This window comes from Amphiprion ocellaris, chromosome 17, assembly GCF_022539595.1.
Source record: "Amphiprion ocellaris isolate individual 3 ecotype Okinawa chromosome 17, ASM2253959v1, whole genome shotgun sequence".
NCBI classification, from domain to species: Eukaryota; Metazoa; Chordata; class Actinopteri; family Pomacentridae; genus Amphiprion; species Amphiprion ocellaris.
Window position 1 is genome coordinate 2,799,638 of NC_072782.1, and position 22,298 is coordinate 2,821,935.

Here is a 22,298-nt window from a genome sequence, read left to right on the forward strand (position 1 = left end):
AACAGATCAGAACAGGTATTAGATCCCTCCACATTGTCTTGAGCATGTGGGGCAGTAACATGGGACGAGAAGCAGGGGGGAAACAGGGATGGAAGCAGTCCACAGGCAGGCGAGAGGGAGAGATTTACCTGCACATTTTACCTGGACGTCTGTCAGACCAGACAGTTACAGAGTGACCGTGAGAGAGAGAAAGAGAGACAGTGAGACAGACACGTACAGACAGGCAAGGCCGCAAGATAGGAAGGCAGGCAAAGAAAGTGAGGGAGTCACAGGACATGCAAACAATTACCCAAGAGAGTCGACAGCTAGGTAGGTAAGTTGTTTGTTGTGCGGCTACAAGTATTCATCTAGCTGATAATGAACAGTACTGTATGTCACGCAGACGGAAAGACACTGACAGTACTTAAGGGAAAAGAAAACACATGAAAAATACATAAATATGGTCACAGGACAGGACATGAAGAGGCTGGCACATTTAGACGCACAGTATGAAAACAAATACACCTGTGCAGGAGAAGCGCGACAATAAAATGCAGAAAGAGAAACAAAAATAAAACAGAATGAATTATGATCAAAAGTAAGTAGTAGTTTTAGAGCTGGGGTGTCAAACATGCGGCCCGTGGGCCAAAGCCGGTCCTCCAGAGGGTAAAAATTCCAGAGAAGACATTAACTGCAGATTGTAAATTAGTAAAACTACAAATTTAAAATTATTTATAGACCACGACAAGTTCTTTTCATCATAAAGTAAAAGACTAGATTGTTCTTTTGTCATTTTGTGTCTCATTTTTGTAATATTTTGTCTCGTTTTTTGTCTGATTTTTGTCATTTGTCTCATGTTTTTGTCATTTTGTGTTTCCTTTCTTGTCTCACTTGTGTTTTTTGTCTTATTTTTGTCATTTTGTGTGTCGCTTTTGTCATGTATTGTTTTGTTTTGATGTTTGTCCATTTTTTTGTCACTTTGTAACTTTTTTGTTTCATTTTGGTTTGTTTCGTGTCGTGTGTCTCATTGTTTGTCATTTTATGTCTCATTTTTGTCATTTTGTGACTCATTTTTGTAATATTTTATCTTGTTTTTGTTGTTTTGTGCCTATTTGATCATAAAGTAAAATACTATATCGTTCAGTGCCAGATAACTGTGACTAAATGTTGTGTTCCTTTGTAGTTGGAGTTGTGGTTATTTAGAAGTTATTATGCTGTGATTTTACTGGTCGCTTGAAGATCAAATTGATCTGAATGTGGCCCCTGAACTAGAATGAGTTTGACACCCCTGTTTTAGAGTGATGCATTTTTAATATTAAATGTTCATCTAAATTAGAGTGAAATAAAATATAAAATGAACAAAAAATGAACACATTTGCTTCGAAATAATAAAGAAAGAACAAACTAACTGATAGACATTTCCTTCATACTGTATGAATATATAGACTTTTTGTTAGAGTGAAATTATGTTATTACGCCCCCTTTTTTTTAGTTAGAGTGACTTTTTTAGAGTAGCATTGGTGTGAATGAGTGCTGCACTCTTATCTAAATGCTTACATGCTAACAGTGAGAACAACTGCCTGACCCCAGTGAAAAGCAAACAGACACACAGAAAAAGCACCGTGTGAACAAGTTGTTTGGGTGATCAGCAGGTGCTCAGGAGGGAAACTGACTCACTGGTGAGACGACCCTTGACACACTGAACCCGACAACACACAATACTGTATGAAAACAGAGCAAGTGAAAAGAGAAGCAGGCATATGAGCAGTCGGACAGAAACAGACCTTGACAGAGACGGGCAATCTGTTATCTCTGAAGGCCTGGAAGCTGAAGCTACGAGGCTGCTGAGTGGCCTTCCGGATGGGCACCAGGTTCCCAGAACACTCCAGGTGCAGCGGCATGCCCTCCATTAGCTGTGGAAAATGTCACAAAATGTTACAATAAATTGTGTTGGCTTCTTTTCATCATGTAAAAAAACATAGAATTGCTTCTTTTGTTGCACTGGCACCAGCTGCACCCAGTACTTTTTCAGTTTTAGAGGCAAATATTCCTTGAACAGTAGTTTACAGGAAATTTAGGATTTATTTTCAAATGTCTGAGTTGTCACAATCAAATTCAGATCGTATGAATCATTCTCTTTTTAAAACCTGAAGCGCGAAATTTGCGTCTCCTCCTTGTGACAGTAAGATTAATTACATGAACATGTCAACCGCTTGCTTCTTTAAGCTGTGATCCTACCTTTGATTTCCATTTTTTGTTTTCTATGGAGCGTTGTAAACTTTTCTAGCTTAAACCGCCACATTCCAAGAGCTGCGGCCTGGTGGGCATCTCTACGTTTTGCTCCCCTTGTAGCTCTGGCAACCCAAATTACTGCTGGATAACCCTGTAAAAGCCACTGTTGCAAAAGTACATCAGCTTATTTTTATCATCAGCTTATATATATATATATATATATATATATATATATATATATATATATATATATATATATATATATATATATATATATATATATATATATATATATATATATATATATATGATTATTATTATTATTATTATTATTTTAGATGTATTTATTTATTTATTTTTGCTTTTGTATTTTTTGTTTTTGTATTTGGGTCTTACAGGGTTAAACACATCACTGGGATGTCGCCACACAAACCAGACTCATAATTCCAGTGTAACACGAAATACAGAGAGGTTTAACTGCCGCTGATGGGCTTATTCAGTATTGTGTGAGCTACACCATGGGTCTGAATGTAATGGATGTACGTTAAGAGAGGAAAAGGAACATGTTCTACTGCTCTCCATCGCCCCAGTGCTGACCTCAATATCTCGACTGCGGGCCACTTCACTGAAGTTTTCATGCAGTTCCAGAGTTTTGTCCATCTTGTCGTCTGTCATGCAGTAACAACGCAAGCGTCCCTCACGTGCTTCGTTCATCTTGGCGAAAATAACAAACTTAGCCATGTACGGGACGGCCATTAGCTCCCGGTAAAGCAAGTTGGCGAAGGTGACTGCCTCTGCTGTACGCGGGCAATCTGCCAGCCAGAACCTGGAGAAAGGAAGGACGTAGATTGACAGATGGGAACTCGATTAATATTCAAATGTGCACAAGATAGCAAGGAGGAAAAGGTGACCGCTGAGGTGCTCACCTTGCAGACACATTGGTGGTAAAATTGGCACAGTTGTTGGCGTACATCAGCTTGGTGGTTCCAGTGATGTCTTCCCACTGAGCTGGTGCTGTACCACCTGACAAGACAACAACAACGTGTCATCCAATGTCCTGATCAGTAAGATTCCTACAAACACTCTCTACAGCAGCGGTTCTCAACTGGTTTGGCTCAGTGACAAGCTGCGACCCAAATCAAAGACAATTTTCGACTTCTCAAATTTACTGAAAGTCAAGATTGTGCAGTTTGAACCTGAGGCAGCAGAACAGAATATGACACTATGAAAACTAATTTAATGATAAACCAAAATGACCAGCAAGTGGTCGTCCACTCAGACGGTGCTGGACGTGTCCAGGTCCCGGTACAAGCAGTGGGGTGATCGTTCTTTTGCTGTTGCCACTCCAAGATTCTGGAACGCATTTCCATTGGAACTTTGTGTTCTCACTGACCTGTTGCCATTCAAGTCCAGACTAAAAACTCACCTATTCAGACGTGCCTTTGACTCCTAGCATGTCGTCCCAAAATGCCTTATTTAACCCTCCTGTTGTCCTCATTTACAGGCACCAACAAATATTGTTTCCTTGTCTGAAAAAAATCCAAAAATTCAGCAAAAAAGTTCCCCCAAATTTCTGAAAATATGCAAAACCTTCAGGAAGAAAATTCCAATAATTCCTAAAAAATTTCCCTTAAAAGTTTCATTTTAAAAAAATCCACCAAATTTGGCAAGAAAACTCTGGTAAACATTTTCAAAAAATGAGTAAAAATCTTCCAAAAAAAATGCTAAAAATATCCAAAGTGATTACATATATATCAGTAAAACTTCTAATATTTTCTTTAAGAACATTCACAAAAAAATAGATTTTTTTTGAATGTTCTTTAGAAACATTTTAACATTTCTTTTTTTCCACCAAAAAATGTTCAAAGATTTCCCAAAAATGTTGAAAATGTGGACATCAAAAGTTTCACTGTGAAAATACATATGTTTTCCACATTTTCAAACTTTAAACCGGGTCAATTTTGACCCGCAGGACGACACTAGGGTTAAATGTTACTGATTCATCTGTGCTGCATTGTGGTTTTATGGTTTTGTCGTAACCAAATGGTGTTGTTTTGTTTTATCATGCTCATGGAAAGCATTTTGGTCTTCTTTAATGTAAAGTGCTCTATGAATAAATTTTGATTGATTGAGGTGGCAATGTTAGAGAGGGAACTATTCCCTTTTATGCTCAATTAGCTGCATTTTAATTAAAACCAAAACTCTCACAGAACACATTTAGGTTTTTGTCTTCCTTTGTCTTCAATATAAAAAAAAAACATATCTCATATAGCCTGTGTCGTACCTGCGTTTCGTCATGCTCAATTAGCATATACAAACAAACTTTGTAAGTCTTCTATGGTGTGAAATGGTGGCTGTCACCTACTGCCAGCTACTGTTAAGGAGTGTGAATTTATGACACTTTGTTGATTATTTTTCGTTACATTTTGTTTGCCCACTTTCCACCAGTAGAGAATCACTGCTGTACAGCATATTTCTGTCAGACAATACAAAAACTGATGGAATTCTAGTGAAATTTGGCCGACTTCTTGAGCCGCTTCAGGATTAATCCTACCAATGACACTGCAGAGGAGGCGCAGGCTGGTAGTATCGCCCTCGCCAGCATCTCGAGGACTCTCCCTCCAGGATGGCGGTAAAGGAATACGCAGTCCGATTGGACGGTGAAACTTGCGTCGGCGTGGTTCGATGGTTACCACTGGGCTGAAGGTTGCCTGGTTACCAAGCTGCCTGGTCAGCAGCTCGTCTGGGATTGGTTGCGCCTGATGAAAAAAAAGCTCACTGAGAAGACGGAGAAAAGATGGTTTAAAGCGAACTGAATGAGGCTGAGTACATAGAATGTGTGAAGGAAAATATCAAGCACAAGGAAAGAAGTCAGGCGGGGGATTTGTGCAAAAAAGAAAACAGAACAACGGATGTGCAAAAGACTGAAACGTCAAACTTACAGCCATACTCACACATGCTACAAATTCATATTTCACACCTGACCCCACTCAGATCAGTGCATCAGCTTGCTCAGTGTGGCTCACAACTTAAATCAGGGAACTGAGGAGTGATGAATGGCTGGATAAAAGGAAAACATAAACAGAAAAAGCAAAACTCATGCAGTTTCCTTACATAGCGTCGGCGCCGTGACGGACGATGTAAACAACGTACACCCAGGAGACCAAAACAACGGAAATGACGAGTTTATAATCTGTCATAATCTTTCTGTCGTGGCGAGCAGAGCCAAAGCGGAGGTGTTGAGTGAAAACAGATTGTCAGCATGAATTGTTTGCCAAGACCCATATGTGTGTCGGTGGAGGTCTGGATGAGTAACAGTCGGCCATACATTTGCCAAAAGCTCCTATTTAACAGAGCCGAAACCACGTGTTGAAAGTGTAAATGTTGGCTTTTTATATGAGATGCTCCCCAGATCAAGTTACCTAGTTCTTTATGACGGTATAAGCAATGTATTATAATGTAAAAATGTCAATCACATAGTGTTATAAAGGCCCCAAAAGCCTAAATTTATTATGAGAATGAGCCTTTTAATTATCAGCAATAATAAATTCAGAATATTTTCCTCATATCTTTAAGGTTTTAGTTTGGTGAAGCACATTTTATTTTCACTGTGATCAATATTTAATAGTGATGTTATAATATATTAATATTTAAAATGTATCGTACGACAAAAAAAAAAAAAATCACAAGATGTAGATGATTTAAAGGAAAAAGGGAAAAAATCATCAAAGTTACTAGCTGATGCTGGATAAAAAAATACTGAATGGATTTGACTGCTTCTCCAGCTGCAATAACTCAAATGACAACTTATGGCCTTCCTTCAAATGTCAGGATTTACAATAACAGGAGAATAAATCTATCTGTCTGCAGCTGACTGATGGGAGCATAACTCTTACAGACCCATTGGTCAAACCGGCACAACGTCAAGTTCAGGACATGAAATCTGTCAAATCTCAGAGCGACTGAAAGCAGCAAACAGAAATCGAGGCCACAGCTAAACGTGTTGGAAAAAACCCAGAGTTACAGACGGGGAGTCAGCTGTTTTCGTAATCAAACATCTGTTCTCAGTCATTTATGCAAAGCTAGGATGGTTTTTGTTGTACAAACAAATGAACAAACAACCAAGCAATTATGAAATTCATGAAGCTGCATCTAATGGTTTCCTGCTTTTCCTTTTTTCCTCCTCATTCATATACAGCAGGGGTGTCAAACTTATTATAGTTCAGGTTCCACATTCAGCCTAATTAGATCTCCAGTGGACCAGACCAGTAAAATCACAGCATAATAACCCATAAATAACCACAACTATAAATCTTTCCTTTGTTTTAGTGCAAATAAAGCATGTTCTGAAAATGTTCACATTTTTAAAGACACAAAACAACAGGTATTTGGAACTGAACGATATAGTATTTTACTTTATGATCAAAACAACTCATGGTCTAGAAATTATTTTAAATTTATAGTTTTACTAATTGATAATTTGGTGTTAATGTTTTCTCTGTAATTTTCATCCTGCGGGCCAGATTGGACCCTCTGGAGGACCTGTTTTGACCCGCGGGCCGCATGTTTGACACCCCTGATATACAGTATGTCATCTTCTTACCTGCAGCCCCAGCCTCACTCTCTTGGTGACGGCAGTCTCGGGGAAAATGGCCTCGACGTGGGGCACCAGCTTACTGGTGAGCCGGCCGCCCTCCGGACCGATGAGGTCGCTCTCCTGCTGGATGCGGGAGACGACGGCAAAGTAGAGGGGGAAGTCGGTGGAGATGATTCGACGGATTCTCTTCTTCTCCAGCTCCTCTTGACTCTCCAAGTCTGTGGTAAAGGACAGAAATAGAGGAAACAGTCACAGAGGGAATACAATATGTATTTAACCCACGTGTCATCCTGCGGGTCAAATTGACTTGTTTTAAAGTTTGAAAATGTGGAAAAATATATATATTTTTACAAAGAAAACTTCAACATTTTCAACATTTTTGGGAAATTTTTGAAAACTTTTTGGTGGAAAAAAGAAATGTTAAAAAAATGTTTCTTTAAGAACATTCAGAAAAAATCAATCATCAATTGATTTTTTCCCGAATGTTTCTAAAGAAAATATTAAAACTTTTTACTGATATATATGGAATCACTTTAGATATTTTTAGGATTTTTTTTGGAAGATTTTTGTTCATTTTTTGAAAATATTTACAAATTTTATTCTTTATTGTTTTTTTTATTTTTATTTTTTGCCAAATTTTAGATTTTTTTTAAATAACATTTTTAAGGGAAACTTTTAAGGAATTTTCTTCCTGAAGATTTTGCAAATTTTTATAAATTTGGGGAATTTTTTGCTGAATTTTTGGATTTTTTTTTCAAACAAGGGAACAATATTTTTTGGTGCCATAAATGAGGACAACAGGAGGGTTAAGACTCAGTTTTAAGTGGATGTGACAGAAGCTTCCCCTTAAAAACCAGCATCCTCCCCTCCCTGTGCTCCCATTCTGTAACTCCAGGGTCATACATCAAGGTTAAGACCGACTTATCTGCAGCCATGCAAGCATGGACTGTGGACATCCATTACCGCCACACTGACCTTCATCCATGCCGTTCAGAATAGTTTCCAGCACTTCGTCGCCATAGCGATTGCGGTGCTCCTTCCAGACCGATCCGTTTTCACTGCGGAGGACCACGAGCTCCCGGTCGCCGTGGCCCAGTGAGGCAAAGTGAGGGATTTCTACGATCACCGGTCTGTGAGAGAAACAAGAACCCGAGTTAAAATCTGTTCTTTAATCTGTTTCAACACACACACCAACTTTAATTAGTCTGAAAAAGGAAGATAAATGAATTGGGTTTGCAATTAAAAATACAAACAAATAAATTACAACTCAGCTCTGTTTTATTGACTTTGTTGGTTTTGCACCATAATTTCCAGCATCTCCTTTAACCCTCCTGTTGTCCTCATTTATGGGCACCAAAAAATATTGTTTCCTTGTCTGAAAAAAATCCAAAAATTCAGCAAAAAAAATCCCCTAAATTTCAGAAAATTTGCAAAACCTTCAGAAAGAAAGTTCCAATAATTCCTTAAAAGTTTCCCTTAAAAGTTTCATTTAAAAAAAAAAAAAAAAATAATTCCCCAAATTTGGCACGATAATTCTTGTGAATATTTTCAAAAAATTAGTAAAAATCTTCCAAAAAAAAATCCTAAAAATATCTAAAGTGATTTCATATATATCAGTAAAACTTCCAATATTTTTTTAAAGAACATTCACATAAAAAATCAACTAAAATCCAGCGAATTTCGAATTTTGGTTTTCTGTGAATGTTCTTAAGAAACATTTTTAACATTTCTTTTCTTCCACCAAAAAATGTTCAAAGATTTCACAAAAATGTTGAAAATGTGGACATCAGAAGTTTCACTGTGAAAATATATTTTTTCCACATTTTCAAACTTTAAAACGGGTAAATTTGACCTGCAGGACGACACAAGGGTTAAACTTATTTTGAGTTTTCTTGTAAAATTCAACTCAAAACAAGATAATTTCAAGATTGTTTGACTTAACAACATATTTAAAATGCATTGTCTTAAAACAAGTCCCTCCATCTGCTGAAATGTCACTTGTTCAGTGAATTTATCTTAAATCAAGTGGGATGAGACATTTTGACTAAAAATAAGACAAATAGACTTGGTAAGATTTGGAGTTTGTATGGTTTAATATCAATACCAACGCTGGTATCGATATTATCGATATTTGGATTGATCCGCCCACCTCTAGTGTCCAGAAAGACGCGTGACAAAGGCTTGACTCACCCAAGGAACTGCATACTGGACGGCCCCAGTGAGATGATCCGACTGGCGAGGCCCTCCCCCTCCACCAGCGGAGGAGGCGTGGTCAGTTTCTGGGGTTTGACGAGGCGGCAGGTGATGCGCGTCGGAGCAGCGCAGGTTCGAGGAGGGATGATGACTCGCAGGCCGTGATGTCTGCTGCCTCGCATGGAGCCTCCTCGGGCGTCCACCATGAAGCTCACCAGGAAGCTGAGGGTCACAGCGACGTGGTGATTTAACGGCAACGCGGCCACTTAATTAGCTTTAAGCTCTGTGCTATTAAATGGAGCAATAAATAAAACAGGACGGACACAGAACATGGGCTTTCCTAAGCTTCCCACTCAGAGAGACAGGAAAGGAGAATTCATTTGTGGTTTATTCAGCTGTGTTCTTTGAATGGGTCTGGTTTCTGTCAGTGCTTTTCATAAAGACATCAACTCACTGTGTGGGTGCCCTCTTCACTGGATTGTTTCAGTATTTCAGGGGAAGACAGGCCATGTAGACTGGCCAGTAAGTTCAGCAAGAATGACATGAAAAGAATTTTAAAAAGGAGCCTCATGCTGTTTGATCCTGCAGCTTTACGGCTTCATATTTTCTCCCTCCCTTCATATTCTGCTTTTCAAACGCTGACTCATTGAGCTGTACATAAATTATCACTACAGTGTAAATAAAGTAATATTACATTGTATTAACATTACAGAGGAAGAGTCAAAACAGTTCATCATTGTTAATAAGGATCATTTACAGCGGGGGTGTCCAACATGTGGCCCGTGGGCCAAAAGCGGCCCTCCAGAGGGTCCAATCCGGCCCTCAAAGTGTAAAAATTACAGAGAAGACATAAACTGCAGATTGTAAATTAGTAAAACTAAGAATTTCAAATAATTTCTAGACCATGACAAGTTGTTTTGATCATAAAGTAAAATTCTAGATTGTTCATTATTCTGTTGTCATTTTGTCTCTCATTTTTGTAATATTTTGTCTTGTTTTTGTTGTTTTTTTTTGTCTGACTTTTGTCATGTTTTGGGCATTTTGTTCCTCATTTTTGTTGTTTTGTGTTTCCTTTTTGTTTTTATTTTTGTCATTTTATGTTTTGCTTTAATCATTGGATCAATGTATGGTTTGTGTTGTTTTGTGTTTTTTGTTTCGTTTGTTTTTTTTTTATTCTTTATTTTACCAGGTAAGCTCAGTTGAGAACAATTTCTCATTTACAATGGCCTGTTTGTGTACTTTTTTGTTACTCACTGTCATTTTTTGATCTTGTCATTTGTGTAATTTTTTTGTCTTGTTTTTGTAGTTTGTCCTTTTTTTGTTACTTTCTAACTTTTTTGTCTATTTTTTGTCCTTTTTTGTTTTGTTTTGTGTCATTTGTCAATTTTTTTTGTCATTTTGTGTCTTGTTTTTTCATTTTCTGTCTCCTTTTTTGTAATATTTTGTCTTGTTTTTGTCTTTTTTTTTGTCTGGCTTTTGTCATTTTGATCATAAAGTAAAATACTCTATCAGTCAGTTCCAGATAGCTGTGACTAAATATTGTGTTCCTTTGTAGACACTCTGTGATCTGGAAGTTGTAATGTGGAAATGATAAACTGAGGCTGAATGTTGTTGGAACTGAACTTATTTTTCTTCAGAAATTTCAGGTTGTTTATAGTGTTTTGTAAAAAGATAATTCATTAAATGTGAACATTTTCAGAATGCACTTTTTTGCACTAAAACAAAGGAAAGATTTGGAGTTGTGGTTATTTATAGATTATCATGTTAGGATTTTATTGGTCCGGTCCACTGGAGATCAGACTGGGTTGAATGTGGAACCTGAACTAGAATGAGTTTGACACCCCTGCTATATTCTGGGTTACATCCAATAAACAACATATCTGTAACAATGTTTAAAGCGGGCTGGTGTGTGGATAATATGTGGTTCACTCTTAGCTATTGATTACCAATACAGTCATCATTAATGGCTTGGAATCATTGATATTCTGATGTCAAGGGTGTCATAACATTAAAGATACGTGGTTGTAGAAGGCAAAGGATGTTGAAGAGTTTGTGAATAAGCTCCATGTTTCAAACACATTAAATACATTGAGCCTAAATTCAGAACATTTTTTATGAGACTTAATTTCCTCTTTCCTTGTAATGCATGCTGTGTTTCTGAAACACATTTGCAATGCTGGTAATTTCACATAATTTAACATAAATCCATACTAAAAATGAGGATTAACACTCAGCAACATGTTGTATTAGCTCACCCAGTGTGGATAGGGCTGGCTACGGGGCTGACGTTGTCTGAAGTCTCTGTGGCAGGACTGCTCGGGATCAGAGAGTCCTCGTCGTACTCCTTTGGCAAAGGAATGGGGGTGTGCTGAAGTCAGAGACAAATGAGAGGCAGTGAAAAATTGAGAGGCAGTAAAATAACCAGGACTGAAAAGATAACGAGAGAGAGAAGAGAGCGATAAAAAATGCAGCACAAAGGGGAAGCGAGAAACAGGCAGAGTAAAGCAGTAAAAGAGCAGCGAGAGAAAATCTGAAGCCAAAAACAAAAGAAAGAAATCAGAACAAAAACAGAATAGTTTTTAGGATTTTTAAGACTCTCCCAAATCAATATCTGGCCTCTGTAGTGTAATATTCTTTGAGGACGATGTGCTGAAAGTGAATGATGATGTATTCCTGGCAAATGCTATTTGAATTGATGAGTAGTACATGTGTGTGAAGTACTTAATGCTGAATGTTCTAATAACCACCGATGCTTTGATTGTATTGAATGTGTGTGAGGGAAGAGAAGGCCTAGAAACTGTGTAAGGATGGCTGAAGGGTTGATGAGAGATCACAACTTTGATGCTTTCTACGAGATGAGATATGGAGTGCTCAATACATAACGGTGTATACTTAAGGTATTATATGTTTTAATATATACTGGAATCATAACAATACAAACAAGTATACAATGCATGAAATCTGTCACAAAATAATGAGGGTAAGACGGGAAGTAAAAGTCTGAACATGTCTGGATATATTTTCTGTGAAACATGACTGAAAGATAACCTTATGTTCTCTGTAAAGTGTAACCTGACAATGAAACAAGATATCTTGGTGACAAGACCTGACCAACAGATTCAGAAAGGTATAATGGTGTAAAACTGTCACTCCTATCATAGACCCTATAGTGGCGCTTTTCCACCAGCACCTACTCAGCTTGACTCTACTTGGTTTGTGAGTATTTCCATTAGGACGTAGTACCAGGTATTATTTATTTTATTTATAGTTCCTACTGGGCTGGGGTTCCAAGTGAGCTGAGTCAAGCTGATAATGTGCCCTTGATTTGTGACTTAGATTACACTTCATCACCTCAAGAGGATAAAGTAACATGCTTCCAAAATCTTCAGCAAACCTGATCCAGCAGAACTGTCTCCGGTGACACACAGGGGATCCTGGGAATAGCAGGAGAATATGGCCTGTAGTGGAGAAAGACAGGAAACGCTGGGTAAATATTACTCTGCAACAAAAACTCCAATAAAATCTTTGATCTCATTCTGTTGCTTGTCATTATTTAAGACAAAGATAATTGATCGAGTGACAGTGGAGATGGACAAGAAATGTGGGGAAAGAGAGTATGAGACATGAAGCAAATAGTCCCTAGTGGGGAATTGAACCAGAGACTTACTGTTCAGGACGTTTGGTTTGCAATCTAACACTCAGCTACCAAGTCACCCTGATGTCAATAACTCAATCAATCACATTTTACAACGTGATTGTGCTTGTACTGCTGAAAATAAATTGCAGGCAGCTTCACACTGACTTACGTTGTACCGACGCCCCCCTCAAAGTCTCTGAGGGTCTTCTTTGGGGAGAGAAAGTCATCGTCCTGGTCCTTGAAATCATCCAGCTTCAAATACCGCGCTCCGTCCATACCGAGCAGCTCGTCTCCTGAGGGCAAATTAAAATGCTTAGGAAGGTGGAGATGGAGCAAAGAAGGAAAAAAAAAACTGGCAAAGAACAGATTGCAAAGAGCAAATAAGGAATTAAGAGAGAAAAGGATGAGACCAGGGGAATACAGGGCAAAATGATGCTGATCTCAACTCTCAAGTTCTTACACTCAGAGGATGTAAGCTGCTTAAATCAAGGAAAATAAGTCTGCCAATGGAGTTCATTTTTCTTCCTATTTTCTGAGTGACAGTATCTGGAGCTGTGATTGAGCTCTGCAGTAATCGTTACACCGCCATCCTTCCCATCCCTTCACCTTCACGAAACCACAGAAAAAAATGGCCACGAAGCAACTTCAAATATTTCAAATCCAAGCAAATGGAAGTCAAACCAATGACAACAGCAACGACCAGAGCTGATGGAAACCAAAAGGAGTGAAAGAAGAGGTTTGGTAAGACAGTGAAAAATCAACACAGTTTAGGACACCGCATGGACAGCAAACTGCAAGGCACCTGGTGACAGCTTTTTTAGTGAGCATGCCCATTAAAGATGAAATCACATGTGGTGATGGTTGTTTTCTGTGTAGGAGAAAATATCTCAATTATTAAATAGGAATGATTCTGAAATGATAATCATAACAATAGTAACCCATAAACTACTTGACAAGACAGAGATGCTGACAGACAGTTACACATCCAGTAGTACAAGCTGTTCAGAAAAAACAAAAAATGTTCAAGAAGGAAAAAAATGAACAAAATTAAACAAGTACAACAAGAACAACACAGATAGCAAATGAAGCTTACAGGTAGAAACGCTTCCAGAATTTATTGGAAAATTTGAGTTTCTTTAAAGCAGAAAGGCAACTGCATAAACAGAAACTGTGCACAGGAGAGAGCCACAGCTGTACCACAGCATGTGTTTAATCACCTTATGGATCAATTAAGCTGTAAAAGGCAGGAGTGACAGCAAGGCTGAATTGGAAGGAAGCCGTTTGTCTTTTAATTGCAGAAAGATTGGAGTTCTGTCAATAATAAGCCCACGAACAGATGCACTGAACGCTGGTAAAAGGAAAATGTTGTGACTACATGCTGATGAAAAACAGACACTTTTTCTTAAATAAATCTCTGAATCAGACCGAGAGAGAATAAATACAGAGAAGATAAAGACAGAAAAGCGCAAACAGGGCTGGAGTTGAGACTCGAACTGATTAAAAAGACAGTTAGTGACACACAGAGAAAATGAGCAAGTGCAACTGCGATGAAGGCACAAGTTCACGAACCACTGGACCGGACAAGGCAGAGATACAGACACAATCCTACCTAACGTTAGCTGGGCAACCCCTACAAAACAAATGGAAAAGGGCGTTATAAACAGCCACATACACGGATATTTAAATTCACGCTTGTACTGTGACATGTCAGCGTACTTCCCATACAGTCCTCTTGTACCAAACCAGCAAATCACATCTGGAGGTGAATTATCAAAGCTGAACATTCGACGTATTTAACAGAACAAAATCAGATAGCCTACCTTCATCCTCGGAAACATCCAAAATCTCGTCTACTGTCTCGGGAAAACTCATCCGATGTTTCTCTGTGGTGATCTGTGGAGAACAAGAAGCAGATTGAAAGATGAGAAAAGAAGGAATTAATTTGAAAGCAGGTGATGGAGCTGAACTCGATTATGAGAAGACAGTTATTTGATTGAACTTCTGAGTCACGGTCTGTCAAGGCTGGTTCTCTGTGTACAGGTGTAACCGTGTGAACCATGCATGATGTGTTGCTCACCGTGGAGACGGACTCCTCGGTAACCAGCTTCAGCACGTCAATCACAGAGATGTAACCCAGCCGCTTAGCAATGCCCAGAGGAGAGGTCCCGTTCTGCACACAGGAAGAGGACAAACTAAAACATATCCACAGATATGGAACATTTTAAAATCCAAACAAAGACACATTTTGCAATTGAAAAGATATTTAGTTTTATAATGTCATAATGTGACAAACTTTTTAACTGATTGTCATAATACAGGCATAAAACAAAGTGAATAAGCATATACAACATTGGCTTATATCAGGCCCGCAGTGGCTAATCGGGAGGGCCGGTGTTCATTTATTTATTTTTTTTTTTTGGGCTGGTGTTCAGTCATGGCACTGGGTTGATCATGTACGCTGCTACCGCCGTCTCTGGGCCACCTCCACTGGCAGCTCTTCATTTTTTTTTCTTTTTTTTTTTATTTGCAGACCCACTCTGACGTAACACGTCCCTTTTCCGATGGGAAATGGAAAGAGCAAGGGTGGCGCAGAGAAGGCAAGAATAAAAAAGAGGAAAGCTCTTGAAACAGACCCAAATGTGCTAAAACTGGCAACTTTTTCACTAAAATGAGCTCACAGTTTGAAAAGACAAATGAGGACGATGAAATGGGTACGGCAAGATATTGAACTTTGCAAACCACCATTCAGGTTAATTAATTATCAAGTCAGTGAATTGTGTGGCGTTGTGGCGTATAAAGTAACGTTAAATCATTTAAATGATAGTATGATGCAACGCCACATAACTGGGAAACTTGGTCTTGTGAACACTAATTTGCTTGATATTTGATATTGCAAAAAAGGATGTTCTGATGTTGTGAAGAATAGTGTTGCCCTTTAAGTCATGTTCTCATATTTGTGACATCTAAGTTGTGATGGAACTGTTTCCTTGCAGAGGAAAAAGAGATGATAGTGCTATTAGAAAGTGCAACACTTTTTATTTTAGTTTTTATTTTTAAAATTTAATATTTTTATTTATTGTTTGATTTAATTTTTAAGGTTTGGATATCTATGAACACTTATTTGAACATAATATAGATTCTGATATTGTTAAAAAGACTACTGTTGGAGATGTGCACTCATGTTGAAATAAATCCACATTGTGAAGCAGCCCTTACTTGCACTGATTTGGAAATATTTTAGAAAAACACACTGGATTACAAGGCTTTACAGAACAGTGCACTATTGTAGACTTAACATGTGAGGTTATAATTACACAATTTTAATGATAATAATAGGTTGTGATCTAAAGAGGGCCGGTCTGAGGCATGAAACTCCAGGGCTGAAAATGAGTCCCGCTCCAGCCCTGACTTACAAGCAAATGAATGCAGGGAGCTGCACATACAGAGTTTTTAAGGGGGAAAATTTCTTGTATAATAAATGCAGATCAGTGTGCAGTGTATTTCTTACATTTGTATATTTGTTTATCATTTTCATTTCATTACAGCATGTTTAGCCATGTCTATGTATATTTTCACAACCGGTCTATATTGTAGCGTCACTGTGAAAGTATCATTGACGGTATTTATCTCATTTATCTCTTCTATACTGGCTTTCAACCAGACATTTTGCTCATTTGTGTGTTTTTATACACGTCATTTAAATATACAGCTCTCCTCTCTCCACAAACACGGTGTCATGGATTAATCAGTCTGTGTTAATGTGTTTTGTGGGATTTTTTCAGATTTTTCTGATTCTGATTCCACATACTCTTACATTCTTTTCTTATTGTTATCACATACTCTGCAAGACACATGCATGTTTCCACAGTGTGTTTCCAAAAGTGCCTCACCGAAGTAATCTCATTGGGCAGGGCTCCATGTTTCAACAGCAGGGTGACGATGTCGGTGTGGCCCTGCTGAGCCGCCTGGTGCAGAGGGGTGTAGCCCATCTGGAGAACAAACAACAGAGAAGTCATCATCAGGCAAAAGAAGAAACAAAAAAGCAGCGCTTCCATCTAAAAAAACAATAAAAAACAACTATATTGACAAAGACTTTTACCCTCGTCTTGCTGTTCACATGAGCCTGCTGCTGCAGAAGGAACTTCACCATCTTGATGTTGCCATAGTGACAGGCCACATGAAGGGGTGTGTAGCCCATCTAAGATGAGGAGAAAGAGAAAGCCGGCTGTTGTTCAGGAGCTTTATGGAAGAATCTCGATCGACAGTTTGGATCTAAACACGTGTAACCTCTTGCAAACATGAGAATGTGCGATTGTAAACAGATTAAACAAGCTAGAGAAGTTTAACACCCACTTCTATATAACAAAATATACTAAATACTGTACTACATGCAGTTTATAATGGGCTACTGTGCCCTTCACTTTGACTCACAGGTGCTTCTATATTTTGCAAGATTGAGGTATTGCAGTTTGGTGTTCTGTTTCAGCTCTGTGACATTTTGTGCAAATATTAGTGACATTTGTCCATGCTGGTTTCATCAAGTCAGTTTTGGACTATTTGCCACATTAGTGAGTTCAGTGAATTACCAAGCATCTTTTAAAATGTTTTGCTGGCCTTTATGCACGTTACTGATGTTATTTCACTCTGGTAATGGTGTCTTATTAGCTTTTTAACAGTATTATTCCATCTCATTTGATACGCCAGTTGTAAACCTTAGTGACGATAACACGTTGAAGACAAATCATGTAGGATGAAAGGTTACTTTTGGTTTGAGGGTGGGTCAGTGGATTGAGATCTGAGGTCTGTGTCAGTAGATATGAAAGCACTGTTGATCAGTCAGCAGTAAACCTTCCTCTAGTCCCTGCCTTCAGCTTCACATCCAGTGTCCTTGTACATTCTCAGGCCTTTTGTTCTGCTCTCCTGTGGGACAGAAGCTGAAGCAGGCAGCTACATGTTCTTTTCTTTATCCTTTGTTATTGTCAGAATAAACAAGATCACCTCCAAGGAATCACATCGTTTCACAGTGTCATCTATGAAACAACACAACATGGAAGCCCATTTTGAGGTTCACCTAAATTATCTGCTGGTGCACCTAAAAAAATGGCCCCTACTTGCTCCCCATGTGATTTGTTAGTTTCAAACCACTTGACTGTGTAAATGTTCAAGGCAAAAGTTAAACTCTGAGATGACTGATTTCTTAAATTTGATAATAACACAAATACCTAATGAATATGACGACATAATGGAGGTGTAGCTTTTCAGATTCTATGAACCTGCACCCACTCTTCTGACCTACAGCCAGAACATGATGGAAAATGATTTTGTTTTCATCAACAAAGTGTAATAATCTATATCAGTGTCATTTTTATCATTTTAAACCACTTAAATCACTTCAAATCACTGTGCCTTAAAAAGTGCAAATACTGTTAATTGACTTTTAATACTTTTACCTGCCTGTTTTGTCTTTTTGTTATTTTTGTTGCTGTATGTACGCTGCTGAATACTTTGAATTTCCCTCGGGACTAATAAAGTATCTATCTATCTATCTATCTATCTATCTATCTATCTATCTATCTATCTATCTATCTATCTATCTATCTATCTATCTATCTATCTATCTATCTATCTATCTATCTATCTATCTATCCATCCATCCATCCATCCATCCATCCATCCATCCATCCATCCATCCATCCATCCATCCATCCATCCATCCATCTATGTATCTATCTTTCTTTCTTTCTTTCTTCAGGTGGTGTAAATTACCCGTGAAGCAGCGTAAACCGAGGCTCCCTGTTTGACCAACGTGTCGGCGATGCCCACATGACCCTCCTGAGCCACAAGATGCAGAGGAGTCAGTCCATTCTGAAAGACACGGAGAAAGACCAGGAGAAATTAACAGTGAGTATTTTTTTTAATTTTTTGAACAGTATTTTAACTGCTGTTTGTGTAGTGTAGGCACTTCTGATCAAACCAGTTAAATTTCAGTGTCTGGGATTGATAAGTTTGGATTCATTCTAATATTACACCTTGTTTCCTAGGTTGACGTTGGCCTGTTTGGAGATGAGCAGCGCCACCATGTCGGGCCTTCCTTCCTGTGAAGCCAGGTGCAGGGGCGTGATGCCTTGCAGGGACTCAGAATTGGGTGATGCCCCATTCTGAAGCAGACAACTGGCCACCTCCATCTGGTTCTGCTTGGCTGCTATGTGCAGGGGAGTGTAGCCGTTCTGCAGAGAGAAACAAGGACACGGAGAGTAGACATTGCTTCTCAATGCCGTTTGTGCAGAATTCTAGAACAAAACAAATGCTGTGGTGAAAGAGCATTTGCGAGAATGCTGTGTAAGTTACTCTATTACTGAGCATCACTCGTTTGTGAGGATGCTTTGGCGTTTTGTGTCGGCCTGCCTGTGTGAGCACACACATATGTGAGCATCTTACTCGGGCAGTGCTGTGTGCAGATCCTCCCTTGCTGACCAGGAGTTTAACAACATCCAGGTTGTTGTGATGGACGGCCACATGAAGGGGTGTCAGACCGTTCTGTTAACCACACACACATACACATGTTCACATGTATAAACCCACAGACACACACGTGTACAAAAGCACATAGAAACATGTATATATGAAACAAATAGCGTGGCAATCTGTCAATCAGCTGATCATTTTCTTAACCCTCCTGTTGTCCTCATTTGCAGGCACCAAAAAAATATTGTTTCCTTGTCTGAAAAAAAAACAAAAATTCAGCAAAAAAATTCCCCAAATTTCTGAAAATTTGCAAAATGTTCAGGAAGAAAATGCCATTAATTCCTTAAAAGTTTCCATTAAAAATTTTATCTAAAAAAATAACCTCCCAAATTTGGCAAGAAAATTCTTGTAAATATTTCCAAAAATTAGTAAAAATCTTCCAAAAAATCCTAAAAATATCTAAAGTGATTCCATATACATCAGTAAAACTTCTAATATTTTCTTTAAGAACATTCACAAAAAAATCAACCAAAATCCAGTGAAATTCGCTGGATTTTCGTTGATTTTTTTGTGAATGTTCTTAACAAACATTTTAAATATTTTTTTGTTCCACCAAAAAATGTTCAAAGATTTCCCAAAAATCTTGAAAATGTGGACATCAGAAGTTTCGCTGTGAAATTTTTTTTTCCCACATTTTCAAACTTTAAAACGGGTCAATTTGACCCGCAGGACGACACGAGGGTTAATGGGGTAAAGCTTTCAGGCTGAGCTGCTCCTCACAGCCTCATAAGGAGAACTTCATCACAGCTTGTCTCACCTTCCCGGCTGCATTTGGGTTGGCTCCTCTCTCCAGAAGGAGTTCTGCCACGTCCACCTTTCCATATTTAGAGGCCACATGGAGGGGAGTGAAACCTTTCTGCTCAAAAGACGAAGAAAATATACAGAGAGATGCTCACCAGAAACACAACTGCAACTAAACACACTGTTGTTTTTAATTAAGGCCTTTGTTTTTCACTATATGAACATATACTAATAAAATATGCAGAAATTAAACAGAATGCAAAACACACAGCAGGAGTGAAAACAGACATCTCAATACAGCAGAAATAAAAAGAAGTAGAACCAAACATAATAAAACCTTTTAGCCCTTATAAGTGTTACTGCAGATGTTAACCAGTTAAGAGTGAAAGGTCATTACACTGACTGATCATTTTCTGTTATGTATCTACTCTACCTTTGTCATCTTTATCTGCTGTGCTCCAGCATCCAGTAATATTCGAATAGTGTGGACGTGTCCTTCGCGTGCTGCGATGTGTAAGGGTGTGTGACCTGCAGTCGTAGCCGAGTCGGGGTTGGCCTTGTGCTCGATGAGCAGCTTGACGAGCTCCTTGTGACCCATACGGGCCGCACAGTGTAGGGGGGTCTGGTCGTCCTGGGCACAGAAAAACGGTTCAACAAAACTTATGCAATCTTACATCCCACATACAAGTTTATTTCTGTTAATTTTAGCTTAAGAAGCAATAATGTCCTGCTGAATGAGAACTAAGATGCAAACACTCTCTGCTTATTTTGGCTGATGAACAAAGTGAGACTACGCAGCTCGTACCTTTGCCTTGGCATCCACTTGTGCCGCGTTCTGCAGCAGGAACTGAGCGACTTCACAGTGTCCCGCTCTGGAGGCCATATGGAGGGGAGTCTCCACTTTCTGATGTACGTAAATACAGAATGGAAGGCAATCAAAGCATACAACAGTACTCCAACTGTATGAATGTGCATAACTGAGATTTTCAGTTAAATTTTTATCAGTTTAACAACTTTTGGACATTTTTTATTTGAAATTAATCTGGTTTTAATCTATTGATTTCACTGATCTTGTAATTAATGCTCATTCTGCAGTAGCATTTTCACCGATTTTATTATCTCTCAGTTCATATGCTTGAGAAGTGATTTAAAAGTTAAAAAAAAGACGAATTGAACTTGTTCTCACCACATTGGAAGCATTAGGTGAAGCTCCTCTTTGGAGCAGGTTCTTCACTATGTTCAGATGGCCCATGAATGAAGCTACATGAAGAGGAGTGAGACCAGACTGTGCACACAAACACACAGAAGAAGTTATCAAGACTCAACATCAGTTCATTACAATAAAGGCAGTCTGTCTCATTAGCTACATCAGACTGGCCTGTGTGGACTTCTATCGATGCTGGTGTCAGTGGTTCGACAGCAGAGGAGAAAATGATTAAAACTTCCTGTTAACTATCATAAAACAGTCATGTTTTAAACCTGCAGATAGGTGGCACTGACAGTTAAAATGAAGCACTTGTTCTGCCACCGCTTCACCTTAACGGTGCACATAAGAGACAGTAATTACACATCAAAAGAGACAGATTTATGAGTTCCTCGGGGGTGGAAAGTTTTACGTCAGAGAGAACATTTGTTCATTTTCAGACTCTTTCCCTCGTGGTCACATCGTCTCACCTCTGTGACAGCTTCTAAGGAAGCGGAGTGCTTCAGCAGCAGGTCCATGGACCGCATGTGGTTCTTCTTGCAAGCAATATGGAGAGGTGTGAAACCATTCTAGAGACACGGGAGAAAAGAGTTCACAGCAACATCACAAAGATCTTTAGCCCTCACAATAAGATACTAAAGAATGCTGTAGTTTTAAAGGAGTATATGTTTCGATAAAATGTCAAAATGAAACACAGCTATAAGAATACAAACAGAAATTAGTTCTTTTAGCTTCAACTACAAAAATAATTAAAGGAGGGAAGAGAAAGCAACATGACCTAAATTAATTTCACCTTTCAAACACAGAGGACATTCAAGGTGCTTCCTATAAAAATTAGTGCTGCATTTAGCTCCTCACAACCTGAAGCTCATAACCTTTGTCATTTTTAGTTAATCTAAAACAGGGGTGTACAACATGCGGCCAATGGGCCAAAATCAGGTCACCAGAGGGTCCAATCCGGCCTGTGGGATGACTTTGTTAAGAGTAAAAATCCCAGAGAAGACATTAACTGCAAACTGTACATTTATAAAACTATAAATTTAAAATAATTTCTAGACCTTGACAAGTTGTTTTGATTATAAAGTAAAATACTATATTGCTCATTGTTCTTTTGTCACTTTGTGTCTCATTTTTGTAATATTTTGTCTATTTTTTTGTCTGAGTTTTTTTGTATCGTTTCTTGTTTTTGT

At 38.5% G+C, this 22,298-nt stretch overlaps 1 protein-coding gene across 8 annotated transcripts in view; it reads right to left on the bottom strand.

The window, feature by feature from the left end:
* Positions 1-22,298, bottom strand: part of LOC111565724 (ankyrin-1-like) — a 132,200-nt gene that overhangs the window by 24,535 nt on the left and 85,367 nt on the right. For 7 of the 8 annotated variants that reach the window (XM_055019065.1, XM_055019064.1, XM_055019067.1 and 4 more), the window contains exons 12-34: positions 21,579-21,677; positions 21,091-21,189; positions 20,710-20,808; positions 20,338-20,535; positions 19,921-20,019; positions 19,077-19,175; positions 18,668-18,865; positions 18,405-18,503; positions 16,738-16,836; positions 16,529-16,627; positions 14,716-14,808; positions 14,459-14,531; positions 14,248-14,268; positions 12,808-12,931; positions 12,396-12,459; positions 11,257-11,369; positions 8,999-9,223; positions 7,784-7,938; positions 6,815-7,026; positions 4,766-4,970; positions 3,138-3,234; positions 2,809-3,037; positions 1,764-1,892 (exon numbers count right to left, since the gene is read on the bottom strand). In XM_055019065.1, the coding sequence (XP_054875040.1) occupies positions 1,764-1,892; positions 2,809-3,037; positions 3,138-3,234; positions 4,766-4,970; positions 6,815-7,026; positions 7,784-7,938; positions 8,999-9,223; positions 11,257-11,369; positions 12,396-12,459; positions 12,808-12,931; positions 14,248-14,268; positions 14,459-14,531; positions 14,716-14,808; positions 16,529-16,627; positions 16,738-16,836; positions 18,405-18,503; positions 18,668-18,865; positions 19,077-19,175; positions 19,921-20,019; positions 20,338-20,535; positions 20,710-20,808; positions 21,091-21,189; positions 21,579-21,677 (2,928 nt within the window). The remainder of the gene's footprint in view (positions 1-1,763; positions 1,893-2,808; positions 3,038-3,137; positions 3,235-4,765; positions 4,971-6,814; positions 7,027-7,783; positions 7,939-8,998; positions 9,224-11,256; positions 11,370-12,395; positions 12,460-12,807; positions 12,932-14,247; positions 14,269-14,458; positions 14,532-14,715; positions 14,809-16,528; positions 16,628-16,737; positions 16,837-18,404; positions 18,504-18,667; positions 18,866-19,076; positions 19,176-19,920; positions 20,020-20,337; positions 20,536-20,709; positions 20,809-21,090; positions 21,190-21,578; positions 21,678-22,298) is intronic. The other variant, XM_055019066.1, reaches the window with a different exon arrangement.